The sequence below is a fragment of the Lontra canadensis genome, unplaced genomic scaffold, assembly GCF_010015895.1.
Source record: "Lontra canadensis isolate GAN:19392208 unplaced genomic scaffold, GSC_riverotter_1.0 scaffold122, whole genome shotgun sequence".
Taxonomy (NCBI): Eukaryota; Metazoa; Chordata; class Mammalia; order Carnivora; family Mustelidae; genus Lontra; species Lontra canadensis.
This window is the reverse complement of record NW_022631116.1, coordinates 4,148,618-4,171,826: the sequence shown is the minus strand read 5'-3', so window position 1 is coordinate 4,171,826 and position 23,209 is coordinate 4,148,618. Positions and strand designations below refer to the sequence as shown.

At 54.0% G+C, this 23,209-nt stretch overlaps 2 protein-coding genes across 6 annotated transcripts in view; one reads left to right on the top strand and one right to left on the bottom strand.

Moving 5' to 3' along the window:
* The window catches only part of TOM1L2 (target of myb1 like 2 membrane trafficking protein), a 115,060-nt gene extending 111,392 nt beyond the window's left edge, over nucleotides 1-3,668 (bottom strand). For all 4 annotated transcript variants that reach the window (XM_032841329.1, XM_032841330.1, XM_032841332.1 and 1 more), the window contains exon 1: nucleotides 3,523-3,668. In XM_032841329.1, the coding sequence (XP_032697220.1) occupies nucleotides 3,523-3,574 (52 nt within the window). In that variant the 5' untranslated portion in view covers nucleotides 3,575-3,668. The remainder of the gene's footprint in view (nucleotides 1-3,522) is intronic.
* Nucleotides 3,669-4,228: 560 nt separating this feature from the next.
* Nucleotides 4,229-23,209, top strand: part of DRC3 (dynein regulatory complex subunit 3) — a 31,162-nt gene continuing 12,181 nt past the window's right edge. The window contains exons 1-8 of one of the 2 annotated variants that reach the window (XM_032841334.1): nucleotides 4,229-4,242; nucleotides 8,298-8,462; nucleotides 11,465-11,581; nucleotides 14,077-14,243; nucleotides 15,930-16,076; nucleotides 18,906-19,025; nucleotides 19,689-19,801; nucleotides 20,999-21,173. In XM_032841334.1, the coding sequence (XP_032697225.1) occupies nucleotides 8,303-8,462; nucleotides 11,465-11,581; nucleotides 14,077-14,243; nucleotides 15,930-16,076; nucleotides 18,906-19,025; nucleotides 19,689-19,801; nucleotides 20,999-21,173 (999 nt within the window). In that variant the 5' untranslated portion in view covers nucleotides 4,229-4,242; nucleotides 8,298-8,302. Of the gene's footprint in view, nucleotides 4,243-8,297; nucleotides 8,463-11,464; nucleotides 11,582-12,780; nucleotides 12,868-14,076; nucleotides 14,244-15,929; nucleotides 16,077-18,905; nucleotides 19,026-19,688; nucleotides 19,802-20,998; nucleotides 21,174-23,209 lie in introns of those variants that run through there. The other variant, XM_032841335.1, reaches the window with a different exon arrangement.

The following is a 23,209-nucleotide window of genomic DNA, read 5'->3' as shown; positions in this document are numbered from 1 at the left end:
CCAAGCATGACACAGAGTAGTAATTACCCTACCTCTTTCCAACCTGGGCCCAGCAGAATGGTTCCCACAGAGCAGGTGAGAAAAGGGCCGTTCTGCCATGAACGAGGCATTGACCAGAGAACACACCATCAACCTTCATAAACACATCCGTGCAGCGGGTTTCAAGTAGCATGTTCTCGGACACTCCTAAAAGATCCAGAAATTTCTCAGGAAGGAGGTGAGAACTCCAGATGTGCACACTGACAACAAAGCTGTCTGGGCCAGAGGAATAAGGAAAGTCCCATACTGTAAGCGTGTGCAGCTGTCCGGAAACCGTAATGAAGACGAAGATTCACCCAATAATCTCTTGGTACATTCGTTACCTATGTACCCATCACCGCTTTCACGAATCTACAGACAGTTAATGCGGATGAGAACCAACCAGGCTGTCAGATAAAGGCAGAAAACCACAACCAGATGGTAATAATAATAATGGCCAAGCCCTGAGACTACGAGCCTAACGCTTTGCCCTAACCTTTTGCGGCTCCAGCTCACCTTTGATGAACATGTTACCTCTGCAGAAGGCTCCTTGTGAGCAGCTACTAAACGTTTGTACCCCAGAGCCTGGCACCCACAGATTCTCAGAAAGCCTACTGAACTAGGCTGGTGGGACTGTTTCAGTGCAAGCCCCACGTAGCCATTAAGAGGTGTTATTTTATGAGTGGGTAAAAACAAGAGCCAGAGAAGCTAAAACCTGGAAGTCAGCTGAACAATGTCATCTTTGATGACATCTTTTGATATCCCAGGCCCAAACCCAGCTTGTCACTGTCCCCCACCGCAACCTCTGTTCCACTCAGACTGGTAACACAGATATGCCCACATCCCCCTCCAGGCACGGGGTGTCCTTCTCTCTGCCTGTGGAATTCCCAGGCACCCTCGTGAATAGCCCCTAGACTCCAGGAAGCCAGTCCTATCTCCCCAGCTCTTTTGGAATCTTCTGGACTCCTAAGAACACGGACAATCTCCACTACTCACCTAAAGCACTCAACTAGGCAGCAGCCTTCTGTCAATGCTTGTGATTCCAAGCATCTCTGCTCTCCCTCTCCGCATCAGAAATCCCCGAGGACCAGGAGAGCCACGAAACCCTAGCTCTCCCTTCTCCCAGCTGAGCAGCGGCTTCACTCCTCTGCACCTCGGTTTTCCCATCTCTTAAGTGGGAAGGACAACAAAACTTATTCCACAGAGCAGCCGGAAGAAGCAAGTATTAGCTGTAGATTTGCTCTGCACAAGCTACAGGTGCTGTTTCTTACTCATCAGCTTTGTTTTATTTCTGTCTCCCGTCTCTCCAGTCAACCACCTGGAAATACTTTTCAAAGAATACTAACAACACTAAATGCCTTGAAAATCACGTTTACACTTTGTCACAACAGTACAGAATTTACATTAGAACCTCCTTCTATCCTCTAATTTATCTGAACTGTGAAATCAGCTGGGCCTTGTCTGTTGACCAAATTGACAGTGAGGACGCTTCCGGCTAAGTGTCTTGCCTAAGGGCTGGTGAATGCAGGGTCTGTTCCTTCCCAGGTCATAGAAGGGCCCGGTGTCCCCCATATCCTCTCCAGATACTGCACTCAAAACTAACTTAACTCTTCTGTTAACAGTGACAGCTGCAATTTATTGAGCCTCTACTATGTACTGGGCAACGGTCATCTTACTGAAGCTACACTACTCCCAATATGAATCTCTCTCCTCTTCTCTCAGCAAACTAAGGTTCAGAAAGGTCACACAATTTTCTAGGGTCAAACAGCCAAAAAATGGGTAAGGCAGAACTCAGCGTGGGCCTTCCTGATAGAAGTATCACGCTCTTTCCACTCGCTATGTATCCCTGTATCCATAATATTTGTATATTTTTAAATGTCCTTTAACTTCTACCCATCACGAGCTACCCTGGCATTTCCAAAGGGTAGCATTTCCTACTGTAAAAGAGACAGAAAAGAAAATAAATTCCTTCAAGTTTACCAGTGCCCTCCAGCAGCTGGCTGGCATTCAATATCCATCCAACTGAGAAATGAGGTTTTGGAAAAGAAAATGCACCTGAGGAAAGGAGATGAGGAAGAAAATCTAGATAGACACGATAGTCTGTAAAGGTGGGGAGAGACTCACCCCAGGCCCCATGTCCATCCTATCCTTTACCAAAAGCTTTACACTACAAAGAAAAGAAAGGCTCCTAATGCCAGTTAGCCAACAGGAGAGGCCTCAATAATTTCCCAGACCCCCAAAGGCTGAAAAGTAAGCAAGAAAGTCTTAAGTACATCAGGAAATAAACAAATCACTACTGCCTAAACCAGGCAGGCCCAGAAGGACACCAAAGGTCCCCACTCATTAAAGACGTTTTACCAGTACTTCCACCAACCAGGAGGAACCCAGTTTTAAAAGAAAGCAATCAACATTCTCAGCTAATCAGCTGGCGAAAGTTACGGTCTTGGGTGAAAAGGCAAGTTGCTTTTTTAGTAAAGAAACCCCACACAGTGGGACCATTCTGGCCTTGAGTTTTCACACAGCCTTGAGTTTTTCCTTACCCAGGATACCGATCGTCTCTGGTGCCCTTTTCCTGGTACCAACAGCTGCCACACAGAATTAACAGGTACTACAGAGCACCCCTCTCTCTACGCTGTCACCAAGAGACTTCAGCTTTGGGCAAATTTAACACAGCAAGGAAGCAACAGTCAATGTGCAGATGCAGAGACTAAGGAATATCAAAACTTTAGAACTTGAAGGGACCTGGCCCATCTCACCTCCAAACACCTCACTGAACAGGTAAAATGTCAAACCAGAAAGAGCAGTGACTTGCACAAAGTCATATAGGAAGAGTCACTGGCAAAGCCCCTCTGGAGCCCCGGCTTCCTGATTCCCAGACCAGGGCTCTTATCATTAAATAACACAGCCTCCCGTCTTTCCCAGAGGCAGTGAAGGCATGCCATCCCCCTGGCAAGATAATCACCCTCCGGGAACCCTTCCCCCCATCCCAGTCCCTCCTACAGCCTAGCTGAGTTGCAGCTCTAATTAGCAAGTCTCAGAGCAGGGAGTATTCTCTGGGAGGATGCCCGGTCTGAGGGCTGCTGGTACTGAAAAGAGGGACAAGGATGGAAGGAGAAGGGTGTGGGAGAACCGGGTCCTGGCGCCAGTGGCAGCGAGAGCGTCAGCCTGCATAAGGGCGCACTCGGTGGCATCTCGCAGACCGCGAGAAGGCAAGTGGACCCCAGCAGCCGGCACCACTTCCAGGAGCCCGGAGGGGCTGGGCCCGGATCCGGAGGGACGCGCGGAGCATCTCCGAGTCCAAGATGGGCCTCGGGAACCCGCCTGGCACGGTGGCACCGGCGCCGTGAGCAGGCCCAGGCAGCCCATGGGCAGAGGCCCGACGGCAAGGATGCCCGGGCGGCCCGTGGGGTGGCACCGGTGCCCGGAGAAGGCCCGCGCTCCTCCCCAGCCCCGCCAGCCGCTGCCGTCGCCCACCCAGACTGCCCACCCTTCGCGCGGCCTTACCGAGGCACTGCCCCACAGGGGTGCTGAACGGGTTCCCCAGGAGGAACTCCATCTTGAGCGGACAACACGGCAGCGGCCCGGGCCCCCTGTCAGCCGCCCGGGTCCCCGCTATCCCCCGTCGCGCTCCCGACCTGACTGACACTTGCCCCCGCCCCACCCTCCCGAACGCCGAACGCCCGGCCCCTGACCCCACCCCTTGTCGCGTCCCCATTGGGCAGCGTCTGCCCAGCCCTTCTCCGATTGGCCCCTACGCCTCCCTCGTGAGGCCACGCCCACCCCCACGGCGCCCGATTGGACGGAGCGGCGAGCTAGGTCACAGGAATCTCCGTCAGGCGTAGCGGCACCTTCCCTGGCCCGCCTCCGAACGAGACTCTATGTGTTCTGATTCAGCTATATTTTGGTCAATCTAGCGAGTCCTTGCTGTTATTGGACAAGAGACGAGTCAATTATTCAAATGGAGGCGGGGATGAGGCTGGGCTACTCATATCCCTGCCCATAGTAAGTGCTGATTGGAGAAACATTTGTTTTTTCTACTGCTGGTTGGTTGTAGGACTATTTCCCCACCCAAGAACTGCTATCACGTGACCGTCAACTTTCACCCAGGATGTCTACCACACGACTTCCCCTTAGCAACCGACTGGCCAAGCTTGGTTCCCTTAGTAACCGGGCGAAGCGTCCTCTGCGTAGAAGCAGTCGGGTGGCTGGCTGGCTCTTGAGACGGTGAGACCTTGGAGCGGAGACGGCGGGAGGACTCGCAGGGGCAGACAAACCCTCGATTTAACGTTTTCCTCTGACCTTTTTCTCTGGGAGTCGGCCCGGCCCTCCTCATCTGTAAAATGAGCGCCCCGGTTCTCTGCTAGCCAGGTCACGGGCGGGCTGAGACACTGGGCTTTCAGGACTTCGGATCAGAAAGATTGCTAAGGACGCATTTCCTCGGGGAGCAGGCCCCGAAGAGGTCTTTTTTAGGGGCTCCATCCCCCGACCTCCTGGCCTCATCCCTGTTACCGAAACCCCAGGTCCACCAATAAGTTCTCCTGAGTATTTAAAATTTTTTTTTAATTTATTTATTTGAGAGAGCGAGAGAGATCACAAGTAGGCAGGGAGGCAGGCAGAGAGAGGGGGGGGAAGCAGGCTGCCTGCTGAGCAGAGAGCCCGATGCGGGGCTCTATCCCAGGACCCTGAGATCATAAACCTGGCCGAAGGCAGAGGCTTAAGCCACTGAGCCACCCAGGCGCCCCCCGAATATTTAACCCTCATATCCGACCTCTTAGCGGTGATAAAATGTATGTGTTCTTCACCTGGTGCTGTATCAAGTAGAGCTCCATTCCTCTCTCTTCTCCGTAGCTCCTTGTACGACTTGGGACAATTTCCTTCCCCTCCCGAGCCTCAGTTTCCGTCTCTGGGAAATGAGGGAATTAAGACTCTTTTCTCCAATGGTTTCCAGAGCCGACATGCAATTAAGAAATGAGTGTGCACTTAGTACCCAGGAAGCACTCTGTTAATTGTTGATTTTCCCTCAGTAATCCATGGCCAGTAGGGGTATGTTTTTCAGATTCCATCGATCCCATGTTCCTGGTCTTGTTTCTCGGTGAGGAGGCTGCTCCATTGGCAGTGTTGTAGGACTGTCGGCTGCTTTCCCCATCTCCTACCTCTGGCCTTCACCACCAATACTGGTGTCAGACAAGTCAACAGGAACCCAAGTTGAGTGGTAAAATGTTGATAAAAGCCTCTTTAGGAGAGGAGTGGTCGGACCTCGGCCCTGACCCAGAACAGCTGAGAAACCTTGAGCATTATGACCATGAAAATCCACAGTGCTCTGGGTACAGCTGAGTCGTGATTAAAAAAATGGGCTCTGGAGTCATGGTGCCCTGCCTCTGCCGTATGCCATATAGACGTATTAACTTAAGCATCTTACTTAACTTTTCAACCTAGCTTCCTTTTTTTTTTTTTTTTTAAGATTTTATTTATTTATTTGAGAGACGGAGATCACAAGTAGGCAGAGAGGCAGGCAGAGAGAGAGGAGGAAGCAGGCTCCCTGCTGAGCAGAGAGTCCAACGCAGGGCTTGATCCCAGGATCCCAGGATCATGACCTGAGCCGAAGGCAGAGGCCTTAACCCACTGAGCCACCCGGGCGCCCCTTGTGTTTTTGTTTTTGTTTTTTAAGTCTGGAAACTGCAGATGATTAGTCCTACATATAAGTGAAGTTCCGGGAGATCTCTCTCAGCCACATCTTACCACCACCCTGCTCACGGCTCTTGCCGATCTCAGTATGACAGCCAGAGTGAGCCTCTTAAAACCCAAAGCTGACCAAGTCCCTGCTCTCGTTAAGCCCCAGGAGCTTCCCAGGGATCCTAGAATAATAAACTCCTGTAGGTCCCTCCAACCTCGCTTCAATTCAGCCCAAATGGAATATGGCTTTTTCTCTCCCACCCTCAGGCCCTCGCTGTGCCGTTCCCACTTCCCTCTTTCCTACTCCTGCTTCAGATCCCAGCCCTGTCTCCCCTGGCCAGGCCAGGTGCCCCTAATGTATGCTGTCCTCGTTCCCGACATCTACAAACTTGTCATGGTTTGTAATTAAATATTTGTATGGTGATCTGATTCACGTCTGAAACAAGAGGGAAGGAGATCTGTTTTATTCATGGCATGTAGTAGCTATTCATGACACGTGTGTGGGCTGAGTAAATGATCTTAAACAAATGTAGGAGAGAGGACTTATCCATTTTTACAGACGGGAAATCAGAGGCTTAGACAGGTGAGGTTAGTTGCCAAAAGATGCACGCCCAGGTTCCAAATCCTGCCCTCGTTTGCTTAACAAAGAGTGTGCCTCACAACCCTTCCACATTGAGTAGTGATTGTGGGCTTGACAGGAAAGCAAGCCTGATCCGTCCCAGGTGCCAGACCTAGAAGAAGTAGGAGTGATGAGAAGTCAGTTACGGTTCTGAAATCAGAATTAAGAGGCATTTCCCAAAGTACAGCACTTTTCTTTGAGAAAGCACAAACTTTTCACAGGTAACATCTGCCAAACACTGCACGTGAAAATTTCCCCAAAGGCAAGTTGGTGTCAGGTTATGGGAAATCTTAGAAATCTTAGAAAAAAAACAGAGCGGAGAGATGGAAAGAGGGGGAGGACTGGAAACGTATTTGGGAATTGACTCATTCACTCTAAGGATTTGGAGTCAGCGTTGAGAGACCGGAGAGAGTGGGAAGACGGAAGATGCAGGTGGAGAAGCAGCATGGCGGTGGTAGAGCTCGGGGGTGGGAGTGGGGCTAGGGGAGGCTGTGGCTCCTTGGGCACTTGGGGACAGAAGGAGAGGACACACGACAGTTAAATGCGTAGGGACATCTGATCACAGACAGCCCAGAAATGGCAGATGCATATTTATATAAGCTGCATTCAGTTGGATGGTGGGGAGGGCAGAGGAGGGCAGTGGCAGTCTCTAAGACCAGGTGGCAGGATTGCCAGGCCCACCCCCATCTGCGGTGGACACCATCACCCCAACACCAGGAGTCTCTCCACCAGCGCTCATTGGAGTAATACAGGGGCTGCCCAGCAACGAGAAAGAGGCCTGGGTGTCGAGGACCAAGAGGGCAAAGGTAGATGGTGAAGCCAGCAGGGAGGTGAGAAACAGGGGTGGGAAGTAGAAGGGAGGACTGAGTTTCCAGAAGGCTCAGGAGGCAGAATCTGGGAGCTTCCCATAGAGTGCACCTTCCCAGAAAGGTCCAACCCTTCTGGATGTTCTTACTCTTAGGTTGGTAAGGATGAGAATGAGGTCACGGTGCCCACGCTTCCCAGAGCTGGGGCTCTGTCCAGCCAGGAACAGTAGCCCGAGGTCAGCTTGTGACTCCCTAACTCCATAGATCCCCCATTTGCCTGCAGGATTTCCTCCAGATCCTTTGGCCCATTAGCAGCAGAAACCTACTGGACTCAGTTTAAGTAAAATCAGATTTAATGTGAGAGGTCAGGAAACTCTCACAGGGCCTGGAATTAGGATCATTAGGGGTGGGAAAGCCAACAAAGACTCTATCAGTCTTTTGGCCCTTTGGTCTTATTTTCTGGTTCACCTAGGTTCCTACCTCTGTTTCTCTCTGTCCATCTGCCTCCTCCTCCTCTTGTTCTCTCTGCTTAACACACGTCTAGCCAGCCGGCGACCCCCCAGGTTCCCTGCCCCCCAGCTCACGCAGCCAGCTCTGATGGCACTTTTTTCCTGCTGCCCCAAGTTCACATTTCTAAGGGGAAGAATGGGAACGGCCAGCTTGGGTCAGTGTCTGCTGGTCTCCACAGAGTGGGCAGCTTGTGGGGAGATGGGGGAGTCTCAGAGAGAAGGGGAGCTGCTCTGCCTGGCAGGGGCTACCAAAGATCCTGGTCAGCATTTGGTGGCAAGACACAGAACAAGGCTGGCTGAGAATAGCCAGAGGCCGAAGATGGCCATGGCCGCAAGGGCAGCTGAGCTCCAGGGTCCAAAGAGACCAGCGTGGGCACCAGTCTGCTGGGTGGGGGTAGGGTCACAGCCACGGTTGTGAGACCGAGGGGTGCACCCTTGCAGGTGGGTGGCAGGCAGGACAGAACAGATGGTGGTTGCTGGAAAAGGCCTGGAACAGCCTTGGTGCAAAAGTACTGGCCCCTGGGTGGAGTGGAATGAGGAGTGGGACTGGGCAGCCCCGGACCTTCTGTGACTGTCACCGTGCTCCCCAATGCCTTAAAGAGACCCCAGCCAGACCCTGTCCTCAGACAAAGGGAGAAGCAGACCGTGGAAGAGGAACGTGATGTCTTTTAGGGAAAATGCAGCGGTTGTACGACTCCGTGGAGCCGAGAGTGATGGACGCGGACATGCTCAAGCTGGCTGTCGGGGAGCAAGGGCCGCAGGAGGAGGCCGGGCAGCTGGCCAGGCAGGAGGGCATCCTGTTCAAGGATGTCGTGTCGCTGCGGCTGGACTTCCAGAGTGCGTATCCGGGGCTGGGGTGGGGGCACCAGGCAGCCCAGCGTCCCGCCCCGGGCTTCTCTGCCCTGGAATTCCACGCAGAGTCTGCGATCACAGGACCCCTTCTGGCATTTGGGCCTGCCTGGGTGAGAAGGTGCAGGGATGGCACAGAGTGTTTTAAAGCTTAATACTGCATGTTGTTAGCATTTGCCTATCCCCAACACCCCCAATTCTGAATAACAGGACAAGAGATCAAATTCCTCCACTCCACATCTAAGTGAACCCAAAGGCCATAGCTGTTTTCATCAGACTGTCTCTAACAGGAAGGTTAGAGTCCATGTCTCAAGCGCTGGTTGGAAGAAGAAGATGGGGCAACAGGTGCATGGCACCTGGCTCACTCAAGGAGGCCAGTGGGTCAGGACAGAGGGGGTGCGAGATGGAGCGAGAGAGGTGGCCAGGGGCCTGCATGTCTTGGGCAGGTGGGTCACAATGGAGTCCCCCGGGCTGATTTGCAGGCCTGCTCTGTCCTGGGTTTCTCCACTGGCCCACTGGGCTGGTAGACGACTGGTGGCTGGTAGATGGCTGGTAGATTTCCCAGTAGTCTGGGGAAGACCATGGGAACCCTTCAGTGGGCAAGGCAAGCCCGGGCATGGCCCAAGCCTCACGAAACCCACAGGCCTCCCCAGAGCATGACCTCCATGGCAGACCACCCAGAGCAGGGAGGGACCCTGGGCCTTGGCGACCTCAGCAGTCAGGGAAGGTTAAAGGGATTGCATAAGGGCTGTCTCCAGAGGGGTGTTAGCCACCTTTGGCTTACCTACCACCCCACCCCACCCCCACCCTTGTCTGAGGTTCATTCCACCAGTATTTATCAAATGCCTGTTATACTCCAGGTGCTGTTCTAGGCACTAGGGATTCAGCGGTGAATGAAAAGAACAAAAACTCTGTCCTCATGGAACTGACATTCAGGTGATGGGAGAAATGAAGGAAAATAATAGCGTATACTAAAAATACATGCTATAGAGGAAAATCAAGGAGAGAAGAAAAGGGGTGGGGGGGTGCCGTGTTTTATTGAGTGTTCAAAGGCCTCATCAAGAAGGTGACAACTGAGCAAAAGCTAGAAGGTAGTGAGGGAAAGAGCCACTCAGAGATCCGGGGAAAGCATTCCAGGCAGAGAAAGCAGCCAGTGCAAAGGCCCTGAGGCAGGCAGGCCCATATGGAGACCAGTCAGAGAGGTGGTGGGGTCAGCTAGCATCAGCCTTGGGGGTCAAGAGACGGTGTTTGGCTTTTATGATGAGTGAGATGAGAGCCCTGAGAGGGTCCTGAGCAGAGAAGGGACAGGATAGGACTTAGGTTTCCCTATGATCCCACGGACTGCAGGAGGTAGAATGGAGGGCCTCAGGGCTGGATCCAGGAGACTAGTGAGACAGTTGTGATCCAGGGAATAAGGACGATGGGCTGAGACCAAGCCAGGTACAGTGGAGGCAGATCCCGCATCTGTGTTGAAGATTAGATGGACTCTCTGGGCAGTCCTGGTATGCTGGTACCTTACTTAGAGCTCTCAGATGCCTCCTGGGTTTTGTTGTGTTTTTGTGGCTTTTCCACATGAATTGCTGATGCCCTGGGAAAAGCTAGCAAGGCAGAGCACCCAGAGTATGGGAGCTGTGGGAAGTTAGCCACAGCCAAGAACTGTCGGTCTGCGACCAGGACCAGAAAGGCTCCTGGAATATCCATACCAGGATGGGAGGTATCTCCGAGTGTAGGTGGAGATGGTGGCTGGTATCCTTCTGGGAAATCTGACCTTAGAGAGCTGGGAGCAGAAACCATTCTTGCTTGGCCCCAGGATCCTGGCAGACACAGGGACCTGGGTCAGAGTAGTGCTGTCCACCCATCCCCACTGAGACTCGGCTTGGGGAGGGCAGCAAGGGGCATCGCCCGGCCTCCCCCATGACCTCACAACGCCATGGTTAAACCCTGCCCCTCTGAATGAATATTGAAACCGCTGCCCCGAATGTGTGGTTAGTAAATGTACTTTTTTCTTTTACCCCTTTCACTGCTGTATTATTTCAGTGTTTTTCATAAGCATATTCTAATTTTTTAAGTTTTAGAAATCATTACAGAGGCAAATAGAGAAAAAAGGGGGCAGATAAACAATGGGGGGTGTTAAGGCTTCTAGAAAAAACTGGGGATAAATTTAGGCATCTAGAAGTTTACGTTACACGGTGTTTGTACTTAAGCCTAATTCAGAACGCCTCTGACTGTCAGTAACAGAAGCCGAACTCGGCCTGGCTTGAGGAGCAAAAGGCATGAGTTGGCAGTGTCCCTCTGAAGTTGGTCTTTAGGGACCAGAGGTCAGGTGTTTCAGTGACATCAGGATCCTACATGTCTGCTGTATGGGTGATTTCTCCCATTCCCCTTAGGGACATTTGGGGTCCCTCCATCTTTCTGCCTCTTGTGTGCCTATAGGTCTTTCTTTGGGCAGCATACACAAGTGTGTCTTTACAGACAGATTCCAAATAGAGAAATTTTGCAGGGTCAAAGGGCACGGATGTTAAATATTTCAGGAAACTTGGCCAAACTGCCCTTCAAAATGGCCGAACTAGTTGGCTGCCACCCTCACCAACAGCGCACAAGGGGTGCATGGTACAGGCAGTCACCCGCAGCCTTGATTCTATTTGTCACACTGTGGGAGGCAGGGCACTGTCTGTGTCCCAAGGTGTTAGAGCCTCCCGGGCAACACCCCAGCTGGGCACTAGAGGCAGCACAACTGGGTCCCTTGCCCCGGGCAGGTCCATCCCACCTTCCCAAGGACCCCGCTACAACTCCCCCTACCCTCTAGGTCTTTAGGTCCTCAGCGGTAACCCTGATCACTGCCCTCTATGCACGAAGAGAGACTCCTGGGGGCTTGGTGGGGTTGTATGGTTAGCATTGGCATTAGCATTAGCAGTGCCAGTAGGCTGGCACTGAGCTCTACCCTCACCCGAGGCTGGAAACAGCCAAGACACCTTCTCCAATTATTTCAGACATCCTCCGCATAGACAGCCTTTGGCAGTTTGAGAACTTGAGGAAGCTACAGCTGGACAACAACATCATTGAGAAGATCGAGGGCCTGGAGCATCTCGTACACCTGGTCTGGCTGGGTAAGGGCCCCTCCTGCCCGTGTGTCCGAGCTAATCCAAGGTGACTGCCCGGCCAAGGTTACTGCCTCACCAGTGATTTTCCTCTGGCCGCCGAGCATCAGCCGGGGTATGGTAGAAGGTCTGTCTACTGGGAACAAGAAAGCTACTCTTTTTAAAAGCCTAGGGCCTTGGCTGGGAAGAGACAGCAAAGATGTGCTTGGACATGCCAAACCAGAATATTCTGGCCCACCATCCCAACTGGGAGAGGGTCAGGGGAGCAGCATTGGACTCCCCCTAGTTATTCTAGACTCAGTGGGCCCTGGCAGCCAGGGTGCCTAGAGCAAACCAGAAACAATCATCACAGCTGCTAGTGTGCTTGGGGCACTTACCACCTGCTAAGCATGGGCCTGTTAATCCATACAGCATCACCAAGGCAGAGATGAGCCAACCGAGGTCACTGGGACGAGTGAGGGCATCAGGCTCCCAGCCAAGCTCTCTCAGGCTAACTCTGGAGCTCGGGCCCACATGGCTAACACCTCACGGGGGGTTTGTTTTTTTAAAGATTTTATTTACTTATTTGACAGACAGAGATCACAAGTAGGCAGAGAGGCAGTTGGGGGGGTGGGAAGCAGGGTCCCTGCTGAGCAGAGAGCCCGATGCAGGGCTCGATCCCAGAACTCTGAGATCATGACCTGAGCTGAAGGCAGAGGTTTAACCCACTGAGCCACCCAGGCGCCCTGGCCTCACGGGTTTTTGATGAACTAGGAGAGGGGGCTGATTGGGGAGCTCTTTACACTGTGGGCTAATGTTGCCCTCACAGCAATCCTACCAGGGGCTCTTACAATCCCGATGTACAGAAGAGGAGGTGAGGCTCTGCGAGGCCGAGGCACTTGCCCTCCAGCAGAGGGGGTGTCCAAGCCTGCATGTGCCTGACCCCAGAGCCCGCGCTCCCTCCATCCTGTCAGGCTGCTCCCCATCATGGGCAACTCTGGATTTGCCCAAAGACTCTCAGATACGGTGGTTCTGACAGTCCCAAGCCCACAGCAGCCCCACAGACAGGATCATGTTGTCACATTCACAGCCACGGACGCTGGGAGGCTACAGGCAGCAGAGGCGGCCCACAGCCAGGTCTTTTGCCCCAGGCGAGCCCTCCTGGTACCCCAGCACCCATCAATGCCAAGTCTGGGCATGGCGGTCCACCTGCCTTGGAGATGAAGGGGAGAAGGTGCTGGGTCAGTGCTGACCCTGAGCCATGCCCCCTCTGGAAGGCCTGCCAGCTTCCGGGTGTCTGAACGGCAGGCTTTTAGGTGAGAGCTTCTAGGCCCAGCTGCCTCTGACATCAAACTAGTGCCACAGGTCCCTATGAGATACTGCTGGGATACCCAGGCTTCCATGGGCATGAGAGGGCAGAGGGGAAATTTCTGGTAAAAGGTCAGGTTATCCTCCTCAAAGAGTCAGAAGCTGGCCTTTGGCCACAGCCCCAGTCACCCAGGGACCCCATGACAACCAGGAAGACCTGGGCCCTGGGGTGCAGGGGAGTGGGGAGATGGTGTCCCCAGGGTTCGGCAGCCCCCACCTCACACCTGCGGGTGGCCCACCGTGTCGGCTGTCCCAGGGCTGAGGCTTGCTGGAACCAGCTAGCACGGGCCCTCCAAAGCTGAGTATGCACATCTCGTTCCAAAGAGATGTTGGGACGGCGGGCTGCTAGCTTGAAATCAGCCATCATGGGGGGATTTACACCACAGAAATGGGCAAGCACTGCATTTCACGGCCTCCCTCCCCCTTTCTCCAGCCTCCTTGTTAAACACAGCACATGGCCAGTTCCCGTACAGTTCTGAAGAACAGAACTGGCTACACGGTGGGAAAGGGAGTGGGCGGCCTTGGCATATGGCAGATCCCAGTTCAGTGCCAGCTCTGGCCACATACTGCCTTTACACCAGTTCCTGCTAGAGAGGGCCTAGCGTCTCCTTTGGGGCTTGGAGTTGGGGCAGTGAGGGAAAGAGAATCTCCAGCAGACTCAGCTCTGAGCACAGAGCTTGATGCAGGGCTCGATCTACAACCCCAAGGTCATAACCTGAGCCGAAACCATTAGTCTGACGCTGAACCCTGCTTCACCAACTGCGCCAGCCAGGCGCCCCAGGCAGCACTATTTGTAAAACACCCACAGCAGTGAGGTAAGGAGGCCCTCCCAGCAGACTCCTTCCACTCCGAGGTGCATGCACCATTTTGGACCTGCCATTCGTCATTTCCATCCCAGAACAAGCCCAGAGTGCAGACAGGAGCCTTTGCCCTCGTGTGCCCAGGCAGGAAGACCAGTGGCAGAACGGGAGAAGGCAGTAATAGTTTGAGACCACAGGAAAGAATCCAGGCACGGCTTCTAGAAAACCGTAAACTGTCACACAGTGAGTCTGTGACTGGCCTGTCAGCTTCGTGCTGTCCCCAGAGTGTGAGTATCTCTGACGTGTTGGTTTCAGGACAGTCCACCCACTGGGCCCTCACAGCCCTCTTCCTTCCAGACCTGTCCTTCAACAACATCGAGGCCATTGAGGGGCTGGACACACTGGTGAACCTGGAGGACCTGAGCCTGTTCAACAACCGGATCACCAAGATCGACTCCCTGGACGCCCTGGTCAAGCTGCAGGTGCTGTCACTGGGCAACAACCAGATCGGCAACATGATGAACGTGAGTTCTCGGCCCGGGACTGGAGCGGCGCCCTTGCTGCTCCTGCTGGCCTTCCGGCCTGGGGCAGGGGACAGGGCTGGGCTCTCTAGAGCATCTGAGCAGTCAGGGATGGGGGAGGGGGTCTGTGGCCAGAGGAAATGTAGACCTAGCCTTCTAGATCACCCCCTTCTAGAAAAGCCAGAAATCCAGACTCTGCCACTAGACATTGGATCATGTTTAAACACCAAGTTTAACCCACACTTAGCCCACCAGTGGAGGCCAGATCGCTCCTCTCTGCCTCTTCCCCTGAGCCCCACACTCTCTTTATTTTTTTTTTTTAAGATTTTCATTTATTTGACAGATAGAGATCACAAGTAGGCAGAGAGGCAGTCAGAGAGAGAGAGAGGAGGAAGTAGGCTCCCCGCTGAGCAGAGAGCCAGATGCGAGGGTCGATCCTAGGACCCTGGGATCATGACCCAAGCCGAAGGCAGAGGCTATAACCCACTGAGCCACCCAGGCACCCCCCCACTCTCTTATTAAACATTTGCTGAGATGAGGATCTATTGAATATGGGGTCTTGGGCCTGAGCTCAAAGGTACAGAGATAAACAAGGTCTGGTCCCTTCGGGGGTGCCCAGCACACACCCACATAGTTAAGACCTGAGGTAACAAGAAGCCAGCATCAGCTCAGGGCATTGGCGATATGGGGGAAGGCAAGGTGATCCCACTGCATGCCCCCAGAATAGGTGAGCCAGGGCTGGGCCATGTTCTCCTCCGCTCTCGGAGACCTCTGGGTCCCCTGACTTCTATGTTCCCTCATACTCCATGTATATACTCTTATAACACTTACCCCCAAATGGTAATGACTTTATTTGATCTCTAAGCCATTCCTTTTCCCTGCCCCTCGAATGTGAGCCCTTGGTGCAAGGGGAGGGATGGCGTGAGCTTTGTTCCCACCGTGTCCCCAAGGCCTAGCGCATGCCTGAAGTCTGGTAGGAGCTTAATAGTGTTTGTGGAACAAATAAACACAGGACTGAGAGAAATTCCTTCCGAAAAGCATGCTAGGTTTATTCTTTTGCATAGTACGGCATCTGGGCGTTCAGAAGATCCTGCCAAGGGAAACACTGGCTACGTTGTTGACTTTCCCTGGCCTTACTAAAATAAAATATGGGAAGAATAAATGGCAGGTGGCATGTGTCCCTCTGTCATCCACTTAATTCAAGGTAACTAGAAACGGGGTTCCATTTATTTTAACGATCTGGCCCTGGCACATGGTTTATAAGGGAAAAGGCACGCCTACACTGAGCAACCAGTAGTAACAACCACCACCAGCACCATTTATGGAGTGGGTGAGAGGCCACTCCAGGGGCTTTTTCTGGAGCTCATTTCCTTTGGTCCCTCCATACCTGTGACGCAGGTATGTGAACACATCCTTGTACCCATATTACAGATGAGGAAACGGAGGCTCACAGCCATTAGGCAACTTGTCCAAGGTCCCACAGCCGGTCTTTGAACCCAGGTCTGCTGATCTGGACAGCTGTCCAGCCTGGAACCCCCAGCCTGTTCCTTTCTTGTCACTCCACCCACCACCAACAGTGTCATGGCCAGGCTGCGGATGCGGGCAGAAGGCCGAGGGGAGAGGCCGGCGGGGCTGGTTTCCGTTTCGCGGCCGCCGGGAGAATGGGTTGCTCTCCCTCTGTCTCCCCAGATCATCTACCTGCGGCGGTTCAAGGACCTGCGCTCGCTCAGCCTCTCTGGGAACCCCATCGCAGAGTCAGAGGATTACAAGATGTTCATCTGTGCCTACCTTCCCAACCTCGTGTACCTGGACTTCCGGCGCATCGATGACCACACGGCAAGTGTGTCCCTCAGGGTCTCCCAGCTCAAGCCCATGCCTAGGGGGCACTAAGGTGATGGGGAGCACCCAGGAGAGCCTAGCAGGAGAGGGGAGGAAGACCGGCCCACGGGTCTCAGGGCTGACCCTGCCCGGCCTGGGCCCCAGAGCAGGGCACAGCACCTAGGTGAACTGGGCCACCTTCCAAGTATGGAGCCCACTGTTTGCCAGAACCTTCTGGAAGATCCGCAGAAATGGGGTGGGGTCAGAGAGCTGCCCATCATCAGACCATGCCTTTCTCTTGTCCCATGACAGTACCAGAACCTGAGGCTTGAACTCTTTTCCCATGACAGTACCAGAACCTGAGGCTTGAACTCTAAAACTCTCAAGTTTGGTGTTTTGTTTTGTTTTTCATTTAGATAATAATTTGAAGGTCAGCCTGGGGTCCAATGCTTGGAATAGGCCAGAGAGCTGTTGGGGTGTGTTTCAAAGCTCATTGTAGGACCAGGGGACAGCCTAACATAGCACAGCTCCAAAGGCATTCTCTCCCCAGTCCCCAGAAGTTTCCATAAAGGGCAGACAGCCGAGTCTAGGCATTCCATTGTGCAGCAAGGAAACAAAGGCTCCTTTCACAATTCTGAGACTTGGCTAGAAGCATCAAGATAAATAATAAGTCAGAGGGTATCAGAGCAGAGGTCTGCAAAGCAGGGACACCTGGAACTCCCCTGTTACTTGACTGTCTGCCCTGAGGCCAGCTGCAACCAGCCCCGAGCCCCTGGCCTCTTGGTGCTGCGGGGCTTGGGCCCCAGAACAGCTGAGCCGAGACCTAGGCCACGCAAGGGAGGGCTGGGAGGTCTCCGGGTCTCCAGCTGGGGTGCTGGATGGCTGGCACACCGCTCACCTCAGCGGGACTGTGGGAGGACAGAGTTCTAAGAGCAGGCTCTTGAGGTGCCTCTCTGCTCTGTGGAGCTCTCCTGGAGGGCTCCCCCTGTTTTCATAGGCCTTCTCTGGACCTTCCAGAAGGCCCTGTTTTCATAAGCCACTTTTAAGTTGAAGCCCTGGACTGTACCTGAAGGCAGGTCCTCCACTCAATGCAGGGGAACAGAGGACAGTCCCCACAAAGCACACAGTATGGGCAGGACCTGTGAGCTTGTGGGGCTTTGTGGGTGGGTGGGGGGAGCGGGGCCATGTTGGGGTTTTGGACTAATCCAGGCAAAGGTGGAGGCCTGTGGGGAACCCTGAGCATTTTCAGCAGAATTCCTAATGTGGTCAGCAGTTCAGGGACTGGTGTGGAGAATGGGGCCCGGAGAGATGTGGGACAGGGGTAAGGGAAGCAGAGAGGCAGAGGGCAGGACTGGGGAAATGGAGAGGAGAAGAGGGGTAAGATACTAGAGAATTTTAAAAATCTAAATTTGCTTATTAAAGTATCAATGCATAAGAAAACAATATAAACATGCAACTCAATGAATAACATTAAAAAAAAAGATTTTATTTGAGAGACAGTGAGAAAATGCAAGCACACATGATGGTGGGGGGTGGAGAGGCAGAAGGCGAAGCAGACTCCCTGGTGAGAGGGGAGCCTGTGCTATGTTGGGCTCAACCCCAGGACACTGGGATCATGACCTGAGCCAAAGGCAGATGCTTAACCGACTAGGTCACCCAGGCGCCCCCAAATAGCAGATCTTTAGAAGGATTTCAACTCTGCAATATAAGCCCTTTGCAGCCAAGGCACAAATTAAGGCACAAAACTACAATGATCCATATACTGACCTCATGTTCAGGATGAGAGAGGGCGGCAGGCAGGGCCTTGCAGGCCACGGCAGGAGCGTATCATCACCTTATGCCCAAGAGGAAGGCCTACCAGGGAAGCAGGGGACTGACTGACAAGATGAGGTTTGCATTGCACAGAATGGCTCTGGCTCTTTGCTGGGGACTTTGCAGACTAGGTGCATGGGAGAGGCAGGCGAGGAGGCTAAGACAGGGGTCCTGGCCAGAGAGGATGGGGAGACATGATCAGGAGCTAGCAGGGACAGGCCTGGGTGCAGCCGGGGTCTGATGGGCAGGGAAGGGTCCAGGAGGTCTCCCGGGTCTCCGGCTGGGGTGCTGGATGCTTGGGGGCTGCCCACCCCAGTGGGACCATGGGAAGACAGAGGTCCATCTTGGACATGGTGAGTTGGCAATGCTCTTGGGGCAGCTGGAGGAGAGAAGGCTTCAGAAGCTCTGTCTGGCTCTCAGAGGTAGGATCTGTGCTGAAGGTAAAGACCAGAGTGTCATTTGAGGATGGAGCAATCAGACATGCTTGTGCTTAAATGCCTTAGTGCTGGTGAGATCACCTGGGGTGTGTAGAGTGAGCCGAGAAAGGGGAGGACTGAGCCCTAGGGGCTCCAGCAGTCCCTGGTGGCTACAGGGGGATGAGCAGGAGGGGTAGGAGGAAAGCCGAGGGGGCAGGGCACAGAGCCAAGGTCTGAGGCCCTTGTCCCCAGGCCTATGACTTGGGTAACTCATTTGACCTCTCTCTCCCATGGTGCATCCCAGAGCCAGAACACTCGCTGTGGAGAGCCAGGGGCACATGTCACTGTGGCCTGTGGCCCCTGCCCCAGGACATGTCCCACAGATACTCCGTCTGCCTTGCTGCTTTCCCCCATCTTCCGGGTCCTTCACTAATTTCCCTTAGCCTCAGAATACTTGGAAAAGGCCTTGAAGAAGCAAGCCATTCTTGTGCACACAATCTTACTGGGGGCTGTCCACACCCCAGCCACGCCAGAGGGGCTGCAGGATGACAGAGGCCGGCGTGGCCAGGAGGGTCTGAACATGCCCCGGGAATAGTGCCGCTCCCTGTTCCCCCCTCAGAAAGAGCTGGCAGAGAGCAAGCACCAGTACAGCATCGACGAGCTGAAGCACCGAGAGAACCTGATTCAGGCCCGGCTGGACGATGAGCTGGCCCGGCAGGTGGAGCTGGAGAAGCACAAGGTACTCTGCTGGGGGGAGCCCTGCCGCCTGCCTCCCTCTTCCCCCGGCTCGAGGACGCTGGCCACGGCTCATGGGCCTGATGTGATGAACGTCTGCAGGGCCCAGGCCCCGGAAACCTGTCTTGACGGAGAATGTATGCCGGGCTGCCTCTCCTCGCTCCCATGGAGCGTGTCTGTCAGCCATAGGCCAGCGCCCTGTTCCCCGCCTTGCTCTGCTTGCCACCTGTCCCTGGAGCCAGCTCCAATTCAACCTGGACTCCACCTGCCTCGTCTCCTCACTGGCAGCCCGGGTTCCGGCCTGAGGGCCTGGGGAAAGGATCTGATAGACCAGCTCCTTTTCTTAAACCCATTGGGTAGTTCCCTGGCAGCCAGGAAGGTTTAAGTCCTTCCTCAGCACAGCCCTAGGCCCCTTCCTCCAGCCATACTGAGCCACGTGCCACCTTCAGTTGATGCCTCAGGACCTTTGCATGTGCTAGCCTCCAGTCCAGCATGCCTTTCCCTGCCTTCTTTGACGGCTGAAGCCCCAGGGGAGCATCCCTTCCTCCGCTCTCCACACAGTGTCCAGTGACCCTGGTGCCCAGGGCGGGGCCTGGCCCACTAAGCCCTCGCCAGGGCCTGTGAGATGAGTTCGAGTCCTCCGATCCCTCTGTGTTTCTGACCATAGGCCGCGTTCGTCGAGCACCTGAACGGCTCCTTCCTGTTTGACAGCATGTACACCGAGGATGTAGAAGGCAACAAGCTGGCCTACCTGCCCGGCGTTGGCGAGCTCCTGCAGGGATATCCTTCCAAGTTCATGGCCACCGCCTCTGACAGAACCTGGGCCCCACACAGCCAACCGGCAAGGGGCGGGTCCCCTTCTGCTCAGCCTGGGGGAAGGGCTGTCTAGATTTCAGGGGACACACTGACTCTCTGACTGGCATGGCACAGGGTCTGCTGTGCTCCGCAAGCCAGGTTGTCCAAGAGGGAAAATTGAAGTGCGTGTCTGTGGCACAAAGCCACAGGATCTGTATTTAGTTGCTTCTGCTGTGTGCTTTGCATACCGAGTTTATAATTTCCCAGCTGCCCACTGGATGGGTCCTGTGATGAATCCCATTTTATAGTCGGGGAAGCTAGACTTGGAGAGGGTGATTTGTCCAAGGTCATGCAGTTAGAAGCTGGGATTCAAGCCCTTGTCAGTGGGGCTAAGAGCCTGCATCATTTCCCCGAGTTGGCTGGAGCCCAGAGAATGTGACTGGCACTTGTCATCATGGCTACGGGCAAGATAATGGCACCATCCCTGGGTAGAAAGAAACTCTCTCTTAAAAACCCAGCATTTTAGAAAGGGTGAGGCTAAGCAGAAGGTGACAGATGGTTTCCCAGCTGGGCTCTGCTGCCCACCAGCTGGGCGAGCTGGGCCAGCTGGGCTCCCATCTGGGCTGTTGAGCCTGCCTGACCTCTGACCTCAAGGACTCTGTGCTGCAGGTGACGACACTGAGGCCCCGGTGAAGCGGCTGGCCAGGGAGAAGCAGCAGCAGAGCCAGGCCTTGAACCTGGATCTCTCTGCTTCAAGCCTATGGTTCCCTGACCTCTGTAGGCTCCCTCAGCCCGCCTGCAGTAGGTGAGCAAAAGACAGGCCTCCAACAAAGCTGCCCCCTAGAGAACATACCAGAAGACAGAGCTACACACCACTCAGCTCCCTGGCTGGGGCTGGCTCCCCCTGGGCTCCCAGCCCCTCCCGGCCCTTTGAGGTCCCCCAGGATGCCTCTCTTCTGCTCTGTGGTTCCCCACCCCCCACCCCATGGCCCCTGCTTCCTTTCCCGAGGCCAGTCCCATTCCTGAATCCTTCAGTCTGGAGACAGAAATGCCCCAGCACCATGGTAGACTCCGAATGTCAACTCCCACCTCCTTGCCAGGAGCTACCACCACCTCCACCTTACACCCTGCCGGCAGCCTTGCCCCCAACACAGCCAGCCACTCTCCTTAACAGCCACTCACCTACAAGGACAAATTCGTCATCATCTGCCTGAACATTTTTGAATATGGCCTGAAACAGCAGGAGAAGCGGAAATTGGAGCTTGACACCTTCAATGAGTGTATCAAGGAGGCTATCCAGGAAAACCAGGAGCAGGGCAAACACAGGATTGCCAAGTTCGAGGAGAAGCACTTGCTGGTAGGCTCTGCCCCGCCCTGTCCTCTCCCTGCCTCCTGCTCCAGATGCTGACCCTGCCCCTTGGCCTGGCCCCACTACTGGGGATACACACCGTCTACCTCTGACGACCCCTTTGACCCATGGTCATTGTCCCCATTTGCCAGCAGTCACACAGCTCAGTGGCAGAGGCAAGTTTGGCCTTCCACTGGCACCACCAGCCACAGCTCCAATCAGCATGCCAGGGCTGAGCCCCGGGTGAGGCCTGTGGGCCTCCACCTAAAACACACCTGGGGTTCAAGGTAGAGTCCTCATTACTGTTAATAATGGTATTATTGTTGCCACTCCTGTTACAATGACAATGACAATACCACTGCTCTTTTGTTCATTTTTTCCACTTAGCAGACATTTTCTGAGCCCCATCCCAGTGCCTAGTCCTGGGAAGCTGGGCCCCTTCTGGGCATGGTTCCTGCCCTTAGCGAGCTCCCACCTGGCACAGGGTGCAGACCCAAGCCCTCCCCACTGTAGCGGGGAGCCTGGGGAGGCTTGATCAGGCCGAGGCTCACAGGACAAAGAGAAATGGGCCGGGGATGGTGGAGGAAGGGCATTCCAGCTGAGGAAGCAGGCCCAGGTGTTTCGGACCTGCTGACCCCAGGCCACTTGGCCGAGCCCAAGCATCGGCCATGTGTGCTTGGTGGGACTTGTTTCTTTTAGTCAGTATTGGAATTATTTTAGAGAGCGAGCGAGCACACACAAGTGTGTGTGGGGTGGAGGGGCGGAAGGAGAGGGGGAGAGAGAATCTTAAGTAGTCTTCACGCCCACCAATGCAGAGCCCCACGCAGGGTTCAATCTCACACTCTGAGATCATAACCTGAGCCGAAGTCGAATCAGACACTTAACCAACTGAGCCACCCAGGCACCCCTAGTTAGCATTATTTTTATTTATTTATTTTTATTTTTAGAAGATTTAATTTATTTATTTCCCTGAGAGAGAGAGAGCGCGCGCGCACGTGCGCAAGCACAAGCAGGGGAGCGGCAGGCAGAGGGAGAGGGACAAGCGGACTCCCCTCTGAGCCAGGAGCCCGATATGGGGCTCGATCTCAGGACCCCAGGATCATGACCCAAGCCAAAGGCAGCCGTTTAACTAAGTGAACCACCCAGGCACCCCTAGTTAGCATTATTTTTAAAGACCAATTCTTGTTCTAAATCACAGATCTTTTCGAGTCTCTAAGGAAAGTTATGGACCTTCCTTTTCCTCTGAAAACTGTCCATACAGGGATGCCTGGGTGGCTTAGTTGGTTAAGCGGCTGCCTTTGGCTCAGGTTGGGATAGGTCCTGGGATGGAGCCCCACATCAGGCTCCCTGATCAATGGGGAGTCTGCTTCTCCTTCTCCCTCTGCCCTCTAATGCTCTCTCTTGCTCACTCACTCTCTCTCTCTCTAAATAAATTTCTAAAAAATTATTAAAGGGGCGCCTGGGTGGCTCAGTAGGTTAAGCCTCTGCCTTCAGCTCAAGCCATGATCTCAGGGTCCTGGGATCGAGCCCTGCATCGGGCTCCCTGCTCAACGGGAAGCCTGCTTCCTCCTCTCTCTCTCTCTGCCTACTTGTGATCTCCGTCTGTCAAATAAATAAAATATTTTTTAAAATCATTTAAAAAAATTGTCGCCGCACACCAAGTCTGTGGGCATTTGCCTGCAGTGTCAGGGGCTTGAAGGAACCCTGGAAGCCACTTCTGGTTGGGAACTCTTAAAAAAAAATAAAAAAAAAACTCTTAAAAAACTCAAAACCCCCTGATAAGGTACGTTCAGACATAAGGGGGCTGGCCATGGTCCTGCGTGCTTCCCCGCCCTCCTTACCTCCTTGGTCTGCAGTCCCTGTTCTTGTCTGGTTGGCCTCACCAATGACCTCACATTCCGTGTGATTTAACCCTTGAGACCCTCCTCCTCAGGTTATGGGGAGGGTGTTACCGCGTTCAACCCCAAGTTCAAGCCTGGCAGCAGAGGAACACATTTGGCTCACATGTGTGTTTTGTTTGGCCTGCAGAGGGTTTTAAAACGTTT